This window comes from Triticum aestivum, chromosome 7D, assembly GCF_018294505.1.
Source record: "Triticum aestivum cultivar Chinese Spring chromosome 7D, IWGSC CS RefSeq v2.1, whole genome shotgun sequence".
NCBI lineage: Eukaryota > Viridiplantae > Streptophyta > Magnoliopsida > Poales > Poaceae > Triticum > Triticum aestivum.
The window spans coordinates 85853016-85867405 of NC_057814.1; the positions used below are offsets into that span (position 1 = coordinate 85853016).

General features: G+C 48.1%; 1 protein-coding gene and 1 pseudogene across 1 annotated transcript; both read left to right on the top strand.

Moving 5' to 3' along the window:
• Positions 1-770: 770 nt before the first annotated feature.
• On the top strand, positions 771-1422 carry LOC123168458 (40S ribosomal protein S30). The gene is made up of 2 exons (XM_044586345.1): positions 771-924; positions 1019-1422. Exons 1-2 carry the CDS (start codon positions 921-923, stop codon positions 1201-1203), a joined length of 189 nt encoding a protein of 62 aa, XP_044442280.1. The 5' UTR covers positions 771-920; the 3' UTR covers positions 1204-1422.
• A 5366-nt stretch (positions 1423-6788) lies between these two features.
• LOC123170864 (acidic repeat-containing protein-like) lies at positions 6789-11057 on the top strand (annotated as a pseudogene).
• Positions 11058-14390: the final 3333 nt, after the last annotated feature.

Genomic DNA, 14390 nt, shown 5'->3' on the forward strand with positions numbered 1-14390 from the left:
TTCTTTTTATTTTAAACCTGATACATGTCAGATATTTTTGATAACCAAATTAATAGCAATAAATTCATGCCTCAGAAGTAAATAAGTATCAAACAATATCTTATCGTATTTGGTAACCCAATAAGCAATTTTGGGAAGCTGGAAAATTTATATACTTTATAACCAAAACATAATCTTATTTTGGCTGCTTGATCTGCATCAAGATTTGTCCCCTATGGTTCTCTTCTTATATGTTAAATATATTTGGCCCGTGCTAACGCACAGATATAGTACCTAGTAACCAAAAATCCCCTGCGAACTAACCTATGGTTGTATGGTCAGAAGGACAGTGGCATCCCCAGCCCACTAGGGTTCAAGTCCTGGTGCTTGTATTATTCCTGGATTGATTTCAGGATTCCCTGCGATGCATTTTCAGTGGGAGTAGACGTTCCCGTCGACGACGAGGCGCATACGGTGACTTCGTAAATTTCAAGATGACATGTCGGCTCAGTCTCTCCGAGGTGCTCATAGGGGTAGGGTGTGCGTGTGTGTGTTCATAGGGGTGAGTGTATGCGTGTATGTATGAGCGCTTGCGTGTGTACTGATGTTCAAATAAAAAACCAAAAATCCCCTAAAAAACACTAGTAACCAAAAATAGGAGAGGACCAGGTTAAAAAAAGTGAGGACCGCTCAACACAGTCCACGCCATTTGTAATGGACCCAAACTAACCCAGCGCAGCATGTGTACCCCAGGCCCATTTGTCCAGTACCTATAGCCCAATGAAACCCAGTCCACTACGGTCTGCACCGACCCAGAAGAGCCCCGCTATATAAAATCCCCCATCCCCACCTAGGGTTCCCCTTCTCCCTCCACAACCGCCGCCGCCGCCGCCGCCGCAAACCCTCGCGCACTCGCCCTCCAACCCACCGCCGCCGTCGACATGGGTAACTCCCTCACCTCCATCCCCCTCTCACCCCCCTTTCAACGCCGTAGCTTACTCAGACCCTGACGCTCGCTCGCTCGCTGCTGTTTGCGCAGGTAAGGTGCACGGATCGCTCGCCCGTGCCGGGAAGGTGCGCGGCCAGACGCCCAAGGTCGCGAAGCAGGACAAGAAGAAGCAGCCCCGCGGCCGCGCCCACAAGAGGATCCAGTACAACCGCCGCTTCGTCACCGCCGTCGTCGGCTTCGGCAAGAAGCGCGGCCCCAACTCCTCCGAGAAGTAGGCGCGCCGCACCGCCGAGCCAAGAAAAAGGCTCTTCCTTTGCGCTAGTTTTCCTCTCGTTTGTTGTTACGCAAGATTATGATGATGGAAGAGACATTACTGAAGTGTTAAAGTATGCATGTTTTGCTTAGTTGAAGAATCTGAGATATTGTGGTATGGGTTCATGGCTTAAATTTGCTTGTTGTTTGTCGTTGCCCATGATGTGCAACATATGCGTCTAGATTGTTCCTGCTCTTGTGTCTCTTGTTTTATATTGTGCTGCTGCGTATATAACCTGCCATTACTGGATATTGCAATTGTGGTGTCCCTGTGATATAGGGTTGGGCGTTTAATTGATACACACCAAATTTTGCGGTAGCAATGGTCGTTTCCTGATCAGTCATGCCTAGTAGACTTTTTAATTAATTAGGAGCAGTGAACCCTTGTTTTGGAAACTTGAAACTGACTGGCTGTTTAGCAATGTTCAGTAGGACCGAATTGTAGTAGCTCATTTACAGGGAAAGCTTGATGCATTCTTTCCATTATGTCTTCTTCTCTACTTGATGGTGTGATGAAATGGTGATTGCAATATTTGCTTGATCTGAAGTTAGAAGGCAGGAACCTGACAAAGTTAATGTCAGGGCGTAGTTTGCACGGTATAGTATGTTAAAATGAGCTGTGCATAATTGCATATCACCCTTGATCTGTTAACATGTTTAGGTAGTGCGTTGTTTTGAAAATGCAGCGTATGTAGAGATAACTTTATTTAGACCACTGGATACAAAATATGTTGCTGTTGCTGGACTCTGGTCCTTCAACTTAGTGTTGAAGCTACAGCGCTGCATGCATATATTTTCTTCTAAGATAGTAGTAAGATAGCTTAGGGCTGGCCTTTTGATCATTTTGTTTACTTATTCGGAGCACCATATTGAATGCTAGCCCTGGACCTTGTTTCCTTGGTGTGGCTGCACACCTTACATGATGTCTTTGATTTAGAAACTTGAAACTGACTGTCAGTTTAGCATGTTAAATAGGATTGAATTTTTGCACTATACACATACTGGCCCACTAGCCACCAGATTCTGAGTGCACTTGCAAACTTTTTCGTACTGGTCAAACTTATTCATGACTGTATTGGTCAAATGTTGCCTGCACTGTCTGTTTGATCGAAGAATAGATGGCAGGAATGTCTATAAGTTTTGTCAGGTAAAAAGTTAACCTGGTAATCAGTTGTTTAACAAGACTAGTGTATGAATCTCTCGACAGAAAAAAAAAAGAGAGTAGCATGTTACTGCACCTCTCTGAATCACTGAAAGCTGCAGTACTGATGCCGTTTGATATCCCAGTTGCGAACTTGTTGACCATCTGATACATGTTCTTGGGAACACTGGCTGGATTGCTTCTCATAAATACATATTCTTGGGAACTTTTCATTTGGTCATATTATCTTCTCATACGCATTCTGTATCTAGAGCTTATTGCGATCTTTGCTTCGGCGTCTTTGTGTTTGATCCTTGTTCGCTTTGGAGCGGCAGATCCTGCTGTTGCTAGAGGCGAGAATGTGCGCCGAGCTTCAGTTCTTGCTCTGAACAATGGCCGGTATAATCTGCTATGGAAGACTTGATTGGTTGTGAAGTGAATGATGTCGAAATGGGATGTTTACCTAGCGGGAACGTGAAACCAACCGTGTTAATAGTCATTTTGATTCTCAAGAACGCTGCGCCCGTGAATGGTGAGCTTGTCAGGAAAACTTGGCGGGCCGGGCAGGCTAATCTGCAGGGAATTGCTCTCGAGCTGGCCTTCACTTCATGCACGGTGTGAGCGTTTGCTCTTAGGCTGGGCGGGCCATGGCCACCTTTTGCCCCAACATAGCTCCGCCTCTGTTTGTGCATCCCCCTGTTTTCAGCTTCCGTCGATGATTGCGGCACCGGCAGGGGGCAGCTGCAGCTACGTTCTGCGCCTGTGTTTGTTTACCTGACGTGCACGCTTGCGATCCGTCTTCCCGCGCTGCTGCTTCCGCCGTAGCGTAGCGTTAGAGCATCTACTCAACCGAACCCGGTCTCAAACGTCCGGGCAGGAAATTTGACTCAGATGGGCCCCTCAAACCGCCGTCAAACGCTCGGGCTGACCGGCATCCCCATATCCAGCCCAAATATGAGACGGATCTGGGGAGGTTTGGGCGCGCCCGTCACATCGACTTGGCCTGGCCCACACCTGCCCCACAAATATCGTCGTCCGGAAAACCCTAGACTGCAGTCAATCCGAACTTCACTTCACTCCCTTCTCTATCCACTCCAGTTTCGATCCCCTACAAACGCATCCGACAGCCGGCGACCGAAGCAGCGCTGTATCCGGTGGGGACTCCGGCTCCGACGACGATTGGTCTAGCCTCCTGCGCGAAGCGGACCCTGATGATGTTGAGGAGGCCGCCCTCCGCATCGCATTGAGGCGTTCGGTCGTCGACCAAGGCGGATCCACTTTGTCAGTGCCCGGCGCCCGTCGACGTAGCGCCGACGACGTCGCCGGCCCTTCCCGCCCGGCGCGCAGCTCCGGCCACTCCGCTCCACTCCACCAGGTACGCCGCCCACCACCAGCACCCTCTGCTCCGGAGGTGGTGCCCGGCCACCGCTGGGTCCTCGTGCCCGCGGCGGGGCCGGCACGCACTCGGACGCCCGAGTCGGAAGCACGAGCAGCCCCGCGCGAGCGGCAGCGGGCGAGGGAGAGGGCAGCGACGTCTGAGTCGATGTCCGCGCGCCGTCCGCGTACGAGCGCGCCCGTCGATCTTGAGGCAGCGCTCCTCGCTTCTGTCCTCCGTCACTCGCTCAAGACAGCGAAGACGGAAGCGCGACGCCTCCGCCGCAAGAATGCCAAGGCGCTCCGACTCGCCATCGAGTTGTCGGAGCGCGAGGCAACAAAGGAGGCGGCGGCGAAGGCAAAGGCGGCCCGCCATGCCAAGGAGCAGGACCGCCTGCCCCGCAGGTTGTCGGGCATGAGGTGCAGCTCCGACTCGGATACGATGGACAGCTCCACCTCCAGCTCCGACGACGCACCTCCACATGCCGACGCCTACACGGAGGAGGGGCAAAACCGCGCCGACAACCGAAAGGGGAAGGGGCCGGCTAGGAAGCGGTGATTTCCTCCGCCCTTTCTCGTTCTGTTTATATTTTATCTATGTTTGTAGTATGGATTTGCACCGTCCGCCGTTGAACTCCGATGAATCATGTTCCTTTTGTCTGGCTAATCTGATGAACCGCACTATGATCATGTGTTTTACGTAGCGTTGCATGAATTGCATGGTTTTGAGATTTAGAATATAACGGACGCGAGTGTCGAAGACGAAATATGAGGCTTGTCTGATCAGTGTCCGTGGAAAATTAAGGGGCCGGATTTGTCCAATACGGTTGTATTCCCTCCGTTCAGAATTACTTGTCGTAGAAATGGATGTATCTAGACGTATTTTACTTCTAGATACATCCATTTTTGAGACAAGTAATTCCGAACGGAGAGAGTAGATGCTCTTAGATGCCTGGCCTGGGTGGGGACGGGAGCCACACGATGGAGATGGAGGAGTTGGTTGATCCCAACCGGCCGACCGGGTGTTCGCTTCGTCGGCGGAAGAAAACGAGAGCTAGAGTAGCAGCGTGGGTTGTAGAGTAGGTTTGTAGTAGCTAGCTAGGCACTACATAGTAGATCGAGCTCGATCGTCGTGCTATGACCAAACGCCGGCCGCGTCGACGCACAACTTTGCTTGACTTGGACGAAGCGACCACGTGTGTGGGCACGGCACTGAAAAAAAATTCTATGGCCTAGGGCCTATTTGGTTCGCGGTATATTCTCAAAGCATAGGTTTAGCCTAAATACATATTAGTGCGCGTGCGCTCGCAGCGCTCCTCGAGCGGCAGGCGTCACACCGTGCGATGGCGTGGGATCGTGCGGTCGTGCGTGGCCATGTGTTTTTTTGTCGGTTTTCGGGCGCGCCGCATCTCCCGCACACCTGGCCCGGTTGTGCCGAGGCGGCGTCGCGTACCCCTCCCGGTGGGCCCGCCATGTCATTGACTGCGTAGAGTATGTTTGTTAGTGAGCGTAGACAAAGTAGTGGGCGGTGGGCAGTTTCGAATTTCGTGCCACTTCCTCCATCCCCCATCCACCACCCTTCACCGCTCCATTCCCTTCTCCCCTCCCATCCCCTCCCGATTTGCCGGTCGTTGCCGGGTTCGCCGCTGGATCTCGCCGTCGACGCCGTTGAAAGGTGCGGAGGAGGCGGAGGCGCAGCAGGGGGAGGCACCCGTTGCTCGTCGCCGGCTGAGGTACGCTCGCTGCTCAACCGCTTGCTCCTTCTCCCCGCGTGCCGTACCGATCTCGCTGCATGCCGTACAGATGGAGGCCGCGGCTGTAATGCTCTTGCCGTGCCCCGTAGTGCTCCCGCCGCGCTCGTTGTAGGAGAGGCCACGCCCGTAGCGCTCTCGCCGCGCCCATAGCGGGGGAAGTGGTGCTCGTACTGCTCCCGTCGCGCTCGTAGCCGCAGAGGCCGCGACCGCAGCGCTCTCGCCGCGTCTGTAGCGGGGTAGGCCGCGTCCTCTAGACTTGCTCGCCGTGTTGGTTGTGCTGTCGCCGCGCCCGTAGCTGCATAGGCTGCGATCGCTGCGCTCTCACCCCGTCTGTAGCCGGGGAGGCCGCGCCCGCTAGACTCGCTCCACAGTGCCTGTAGTGGGGGAGGCCTAGCCGACAGCAGATCTAGCGTCCGTGTCCCTTTTGCACAAGTGAATCGAAACCCTAGGTACTGTTGCATTTTAGTTGGTAGATATTTCACCATGGCAATTGAATCCGTTCGATTTTTTATTTTTTCATGCCCAGTTGCACAACGATTTGTTTGCAGTTGGCAACTGCACTATAGTAGTTGCACAGTGAATGTTTTCATTACTCAGTTGCACAACGAGTATCTTGTAGTTGGCAGTTGCACAAATAGAAGTTGCATAACGAGTTTTGTGCTTAAACTTGACATTTGTCCAGATGCCCAATCGGCAGTTCCAGCTGCATCAGTTGCACACATCAGGTGCATCAGTTGCACACATCAGCTGCCATAAACACATTTTTAGCAGTTATAGGTACAATAGTTGCACATATTAGGGTATCTATGTTCTGCAGGTTTTATACTTGGCACTGGACCAGTTCCCAGCTGGCAGATCTAGATTCAATAGTGGCACACAGCTGGGATATGTGTTCTTGAATTTTTCACTTGGCATTACCATATCTGAGTTGGCAGAACCAGGGTCAATGTTTGGCAAAATCAGGATCCAGTTGGCACAGGATTTTTTGAAATGTCTTAGTGGTGGGATGCTGGTTTTTTATGCATTTGTTTAACAAGTTTTGTTAGTGCTTTTGGGCTACAATTTTTGTGTGTGTGCAATTAGAATGATTTTGTCGGGACCTGTTTTTTTAGCAGTGACAATGGTCGAAGAGGGAGATGCCGGTGGAAGTGGGGAAGAGGTTGTTTTCTATAAGCTCAAAAGGGAGCAAATATGATCGAATATATGTGCTTGTTTTCTTTTCTCTTTTCTCTTTTTTCCTTTTCTGTTTCTGATTTTTGGTTTTCGTTTCTTTTGAGCCATGCGGAGGATTGCATCGAAGTATATACGGCGGAACAGGAAAAGGCCTGCTCAGCGGGGTGCTCGTACCGACCCCGATGATGGTAATGAAGTAGGGGTAAGTTTTGAATACGCAATGAACAATTTTGAGTTTATGTAAAAGAAATTCAATATTTTATTTTTGTTTTCTCTGTTTTTTTCATGATTTTTAACATGAGGCATCATTTGGTTATTTTGTAGGTGGAGGATGCTACTGCATCCCGTGCTGCAAAGCGAGCCAGAACAAAAGGAAAAAGGCAAGTCATCTGATGGGGGTGGCCCAACCTCTGCAGAAGCTGATGCGGTACCTTTTTTTTGTACATTTTTCTTTTTTCAGTTGCACAATATCTTGGTACTAGTTGGCACCTGTGCTGTTCAGTGTTGCATATGAAAAGCATACACTTGGCTGTTGTGTTTGACCAGCATTTTTTTTGGCTTACATTTTTTATGGTGCAAATTTGAAAGTGTTGTATACTACCATGTCAAATCTGAAAAGTGATGTTTAGTGTTTTTAGTCTTTCTTTTATGATAGATTTTGGAATCTCCTTACCTACCTTGTCAAATTTGAAAGTTGGCACCAATTGAGCACACAGCTGCACAAAATCATGATACATTTTTGGACAGTTTTTTAATTTCAGTGTGTGTACATGTCAGTTGCACAATGAGGTATAATAGTTGCACAACAATCAACATGTGGTTGCACAACAACCAACTACGTGGTCAGTTGCAGATGTATGTACACTAGTTGCACAATTTGTCTGTATTCATTTTCCCTTTTTTTGTCTCAGGTGGGTGAAGTTGGAGTTGAAGGGAACGAAGGAAACGTTCCTCAGCGGCGTTCACAAGCTGGAAGGATTAGGGCATCACCAGGGAGGTTTGTGAAGGTGAACAACGATTTGGCACCTGTTCAGAGATCTTTCTTATATGAGAAGATGTTAGGAGGTTTGGTAAACCTAGCAGACACACTGCCTTCCGACTTGACGAAGTTCGTAGTCCAGTCATACGACCCAGCCAGTTCAGCTTTGGTATTCCCAGGCAGGGGAACTATTCCAGTAGATGCTGCTAGTGTGCACAGGAACTTTGGTTTACCAAACAGAGGGCCGCGGCTGAAATACACCAATGAGATGTTCAACCACACCGGGCCACCCAAACACCCCACGGTTACCGAATTCACCAAGACGATGAAAGCTATGAAGGGTACAACTGATAACAAGTTCCTCACTGGGTGGCTTGCAGTTGCTTTCAGCACCTTTTTAGCTCCTACAACTAGTCTCTCTCTGAGCCCACGTTGCTACAGCGCTGTGCTAAAACCCGATGTTCTGTTGAAGAGCAATGTGAGCTTATTTGTTGCTGACCACATAAATGAAGCATTCCGCAACATGGGTGAGGACAAGCAAACAGTCTGTTGCTGCCTGTATCATTTGATGGTGAGCTCTAATTAATTGTATTCTGTTAGATATACCTTTTGTAGATGTTTTTTGTGCTTTTTATCACCAATGTTCTTATATGTTTTATTTCCTTTTTTTTTGTTTGTCTCTTGGGGGTGGTGCATGTACAGATTCTCTACATCGACGCACTCGAGGTTGATGTGCGAATAAGCCACTGCGAAGTTCGAGCCAATGCCTATGATAAGAACCTAATCAACAAGATAATGAAAAAGGACTTGATTTCGCTTGGTGTCTTTGGGAAACTTCAAGTGAGTTGGAAATTCTGCTCAAAGTCTGTATTTGCACATGATTCTTTCACATACCTGTAAGTAGTTGCACAAGTCTATATTGATAGTTGGCACACAGACTAAATAGAGTTGCACACATGCTTGTTTCATATTTCCTCTTTACAGTAACCACTTCCAGTTGTACTTTCCATAGTAATTTCAGTCAGTTTTTTTTGCTTCTGAGAGCATGTGGTAGTTGCACAAGTCGATGTTGATAGTTGGCACACAGACTTTATGAACAGTTTGCACACATGCTTGTTTCATATTTCCCTATAAAGTCCCACTTCTCATTTGTGACTTCACATAGTATTTTTTAGTTACTTTTTTTTGCTTCTAGGGCATGTGGTAGTTGCACAAGTCTATGTTGATAGTTGGCACACATGCTTGTGACAGTTGCACACATGCTTGTTTCATATTTTCCTTTAAAGTCCAACTTCTCATTTGTGACTTCACATAGTTTTTTCACTTACTTTTTGTGCTTCTAGGGCATGTGGTAGTTGCCCATATATAAAGTCTTTTTCCTTTTTAGATCCAGACAATATAGACTTGTTATTGTAGAAGTTATTGTTGTAAAATGATCCTTTCTTTCTGTGAACAGCTCAAGGAGCAGTATAGAACCAAAGAGGATTCAACACTCTTCAGAGGATTACTGCAGGCAGAAGCTTTTGTGGCATCAAAGGTTCCAATGAGTTACAATCCCCATGTGAGTTATCCTTTTTTGCTCACCCACACTTTTTTTATTAGAACAAAAATCATGTTTTGTTGTTGGTTTTACTTTTTCCGTGCCCAATGCATGCATGAGTTGCACAGAATTATTATCTCACCATTTTTCCTAATTGAAATCAAATTTATGTTTTAACTTACACAGATTCCACAACTCCTAGCTACAAAATATGCTTCTTTTTTACTTCCTGCTAACTTACCCCTCTTCAGTTGCACACTTTCAGCATCTCAGTTGCACACTACTTTCATATACTTGTACCAAACTTAGGTTTGTAGTTGCGCAGAAATATACTTTGATATACTTTTCATTATCTCATTTTTTCTGTTTTAAATAAATTTTGTTTTTCTTCTAATGTTATGCAGAAGAAGTTCAAGTTAGCAGGTATGGTTCATGATCTATGTAAAGGAATATCAGACAATCTTGGCAACTTCATCGAAGGTTTTGCCAATCTTGATGAAGAGGAACCAGATTTGTCTCCTCTCAAGGGCCCGCTAAGTGATCAAACAAAGGGTCAAAGCTCACACACTAGGCGACGGAAGTGTCAATCTACTGCCAAGCAATCAGAAGAGGTGGAGGGAAGTGAAGAAGAAGAATTTGTAGAGGAAAGTGAGTCAGAGGAAGAAGATGTTCACCTGGGAGTTGGCAATGATTCTGAAGAAAGTGATGATTCTGAAGAAGAAGAGGAGGATCAAGAGGGAAGGAATGATGAAGAACGTGATGATGACAGTGACAACGATGATGATGATGATGACAGTGACGATGACGCTGACAACAATGAAGACAATGAAGAATCCGGTAATGATGAAGTGGAAGAGGAAGAGGAAAAAGATGGAACAGGCAAGGGGGAAGGTGAGGATGTCGAGAACGTTGACAGAGATGAGCAAGGAAAGCATGGGGGCAGTGATGATGACAGCGAGGAAACACACGACGATGACAGGGGGGCCTTTGATGGAGGTAGTGACAGTGGGAAGGATGATGATGATGATGGTATGGGTGGCAGTGACAGCAGTTCAAAGAGGGCAGACACTTCTGGAGATGGAGGAAACAGCAGCAGCAGCAGCTCAATTGATGATAGTGTAACTGTAGAGTTTTTCATCCAAAAGGACATGCGTCGGAAGGGTGAAGATCCGGAATCAGTTGGAACCAAAGCAGCTGTGCCAGAGGAAAGTTTCTCATTGTTTGACTTGTGTAGATCAGAGCCAGCAATCCCCAACAGAATTGATATCCCTTTGTTGGAAACTCATGCAATCTTTGACATGAAAGAGAATGATAACACCTTTGAAAAAATCATAAACGATGGAGTACAAAGCACTGAGGAAGAAATGGAAGAGGCAGGAAAGGGTTTGGACTGGATTGGCTCAAAAACCGTGCTTGACAAGATATTGAAGGAAGGTCCTGTATTTGAAGATGCTTCATCATCAGGTGGTAGCAAGAGTATGGCAGCATCCCCACCGCGCCCACCCACTGTCCCAAAGCGCAAGAAGCTCGTGACACTTAGCAAGAACCTGGTGTTGGGTCAACCAAAAGATAAGATTCCTGGTATGGGAGAGAAAAATCCGAAGAACGGAAGTAAATCAAAGGGAAAGGAGGTGCCAACTCCAGAGCCCAAGAAGGCAAGCACTGTTATACAGGTGCCAACCATTGCGTATGTAGATGCCAAGCTCATCTCTACAACATGCAAACTCCTGGTAAAAAAAAGCAACAAAACAGTGTCTTTTGCCAAGGACACAAAGTTTGCAGAAATGGGAATAGAGTTGCCAAGCCATGCTATTAAGAGTGGATCAAACAGTCAAGAGAAAGTTGTTAGTATGTAGTGCAGGAAGTCGGCAACCCCAACAGCTGATGTGGCAGCTCCAACTTCAAGTGAGCCAATTGTTTGTCCAAATAAGCCAACTACAGCATCCAGTGCGCACAATACACCAGCAATCAAGGAAAGTGAAACCACCACTGTGCCAACAACAAGAGGAAGTGAGGTATCTGGAGTTGTGTCTATCCTACCCCCATCAGTCACCACAGAACCCCAAGCTGTCAGTGTGCCAATCCCAGAAACTGCGTTGCCAACTCAAGCAGTCACTGTGCCAACCACAACAGTCAGTGTGCCAACTCCAACCCCAACCCATTCAGTCACCATGGAACCCTCAGCTGTCAGTAATGTTGTGCAGGCTCAGAAACAACATTTGCCTACTTTTCGTGCTCTTGATCAACAGGACACACTTACACAAGAGCAAGTTTATGACCTTGTTTTGAGGTCTATACTGCCAAGACCGCCGCCAAGCATAATTGCACGAACCAAGTCAGCAGGTGATGCACCCAAGGATGTCCAAGGAGAGAACAACAGTGTGCATCCCATTCGTAGAGCATCATCAACAAGATCATATCACGACGATGGGTTCTGTGACGCTCCACCATTTGACTTGGGTTTGGATCTTGATGATGACCCCCTAGTTGCCACAGTGGACGAGCCTAACAAATCACAAGTGACACCACAAGAGGCAGGGTTATCTAAGAGCAGCGAGCTAGATGATTGGGATTCGGAAACTGTGAGAGAGGTTTGTGCTGCTGCAGATAAGGTGGTATCTGGGAAGGCACCAATTCATATCATCATTTCGGATTCTCCAGACGAGTTTCACACCCCAGATGTGACAGGTGTTCTAGGGGGTGCAAGTGGATCCGATAGTACCACATCTGGCCCACCAGTGCAAAAACGCACAAGGAGGATAATCAAGCCTGATGCTGTCCAGAGGTCTCCCTACATCGACTACAATAAAACAAAGACGTTCACTTGCAATGAACAAGTGAACAGGCTTTATGCGGCAGTTCTCTATTATGTAAGGAATCTACCTGGAGCAAACGTCATAGAAACAAGGTAAAACTAATGCATTTTGTGGTAAATATGTATCCCCTCTTCTATCTTTAGTTTGGCCAGTCAGTCTGTTACGTTTGCATCTTCATGTTTATTGATTTTTTGCACAAAAATGGTAATACAGTTGAACATCTTTTATTATTGTCATAGACATATGTAATAGTAGCACTACAATAGTAATTCAATTTTTTTGTAGTTGCAGAAGTCATCTTTTGTACTTGCAGTTCCATTCAACATCACTTGCACAACAGTAGTTATACAGTTGGCACATCAGGCCCTGCACACCTTAACAACAGTTACTCATTTTTCATTCACTTTTTCACGCGTTTATGGCAACCAGTTAATCCTGTTTTTTGTTCTTTTTCTTTGCCCTCGTATTGTTTTCCGAACAGCCCTGAAATCATTAACTATGATGGGTACTTTGTGAGCCTAAAGGAGTTGGCTGACTCAATGAAGCCTACCAAATGGCTATCTAATGGTATTGTCGAAGCTACTCTTATCCAAATCAGGGAAACCTTACCTAAGGACTCAAAGAAGGTCATCATGCCACTGAGGGTTGCTGTAAGTTGAATGAGAACTGATGTTCTTGTTTCACACAACATCCCTTTGTCCCTTCCTTTTTTACAATGTGTTTCCTAAGACTAATTTCTTCAAATGCAGACACGCTTGCAGTAAGAAATATACAACGCTGCTGAGATACATTCTAAATTTGAGAAGATTAATCACCTAGACCGTCAAGATATGGTCAGTTTTTTCTGGCCACACAACTTTGTGTTTTTTTCAACTTTTCGTGTTGCATAGCTCTTGGTTTTTCACTGGTCAGTTCTTGACAACTTTTTACCTTCTTTTTTCCTGTGCTGTCAATATGTGCAGGTGATGCTTCCTGTGCTCGAGTTCGCTGATCCCAATGATCAAGAAGGAGGCAGACACTACTGGGTGTTTAACATCAACTTAAGAGATCAGCGTTTCGAGGTGCTAGATTCTTGGAGGAACCTCGACAACCCCGACTTAATGCACTGTGCTTCAACTATAGGGGGGCGGTGAGGTGTTTATGGAAGCAGCACTACCCAAAGCATAACATCAGTCACTTTCAGGTTGTCGACATTGATGTTGTAACGCCCGGATAATAAGGCTACAGTAAAACTCTCCTAATGATGCCATGTCATCTCTGTTACTGTTGCTAATCTCTCGTTAGTGCAGAACCAGTTCAAAAGTCAAAATTCAAAATATGTCAAACAACAAAAAATTTCAAACTTTAAAACTAAAATGTTCGGAGTGTGCCAATTAATGTTTAGATATTTAAGGTGAAGGAAACACACTTTTACAGAATGCATAAATATTTTTAATTGAATTAATACAGAAAAGGAAAATAAATAAAAGAAAAGGAACAAAACAGAAAACAAAAGAAACCACTCCCCCTCGGCTCTCCATGGGCCTCGGCCCATCCTACCCAACCAGCCCGGCAGCCCAGCCGGCGTCGCACTCCTCTCCTTATCCCCACCCGGTTAGGATAACCCTAACCCAACGCCCCACTTCCCCCCACTCGCTCTCCCCCTCCCCCGATCCAGATCTGGATCGAGGGAACAAAACCCCCCAACGCCGTACCCTTTGCCTCGTCACCGTGCGCCGTCACCGCCGCCCGAGGACCTCGCCGAGCCTTCCCCACCGGACTGCCTCCCCGTCGATCTCGTCCCCATCATCCTCCTCAACCCCACTGCCCCGAACCCTATGCTCGTGGTGAGGACCCCGGTCCTCCTCTCTCCCTGTCTCCGCTCGGGCCTCAACCGCCCGCTCGTGTGGCTCCACCGCGCGCGCGACGCACTCACGCCCCTGCTCACCGCGGCCTCGCCCTGACCGGCATGCCTCCGCACGCGCAAACGGCCGCGCCCCCTCACGCACACCCCGCGCCCACATTCCCTTGTCCTCGGCCGCGGCCGCTCGCGTCGCCGCCGTCCTTTTCTGCCGCCCGCTGCTCCCGCGCTCCAGCCGTGCAACGCTCCCCAGCGTCCCCCTCTGTACGCCGCTAGCCAGCCCTGCCGGCGCCCTGCCGCACCCATCGAGCCGCCTCTGCTGTTGCTGCTCCACCACCGCGACCCGCGCCCTGCTTCGCGTCGCGTCGCCCGTCGTCGTGCTTGCTCGTCTCTGCTCTCCCGCAGCTGCCGACGATGCGCCCCGCTGCTGCTGTCCCGCTGCGCTTCGACGCCGACCTCCGCCACCGCCGCGTTGTGCCACCCCGTGCAGCCAACGCCCGCCCGCTGCTTCCCGGCCCCGCCGTGGCCTTGCC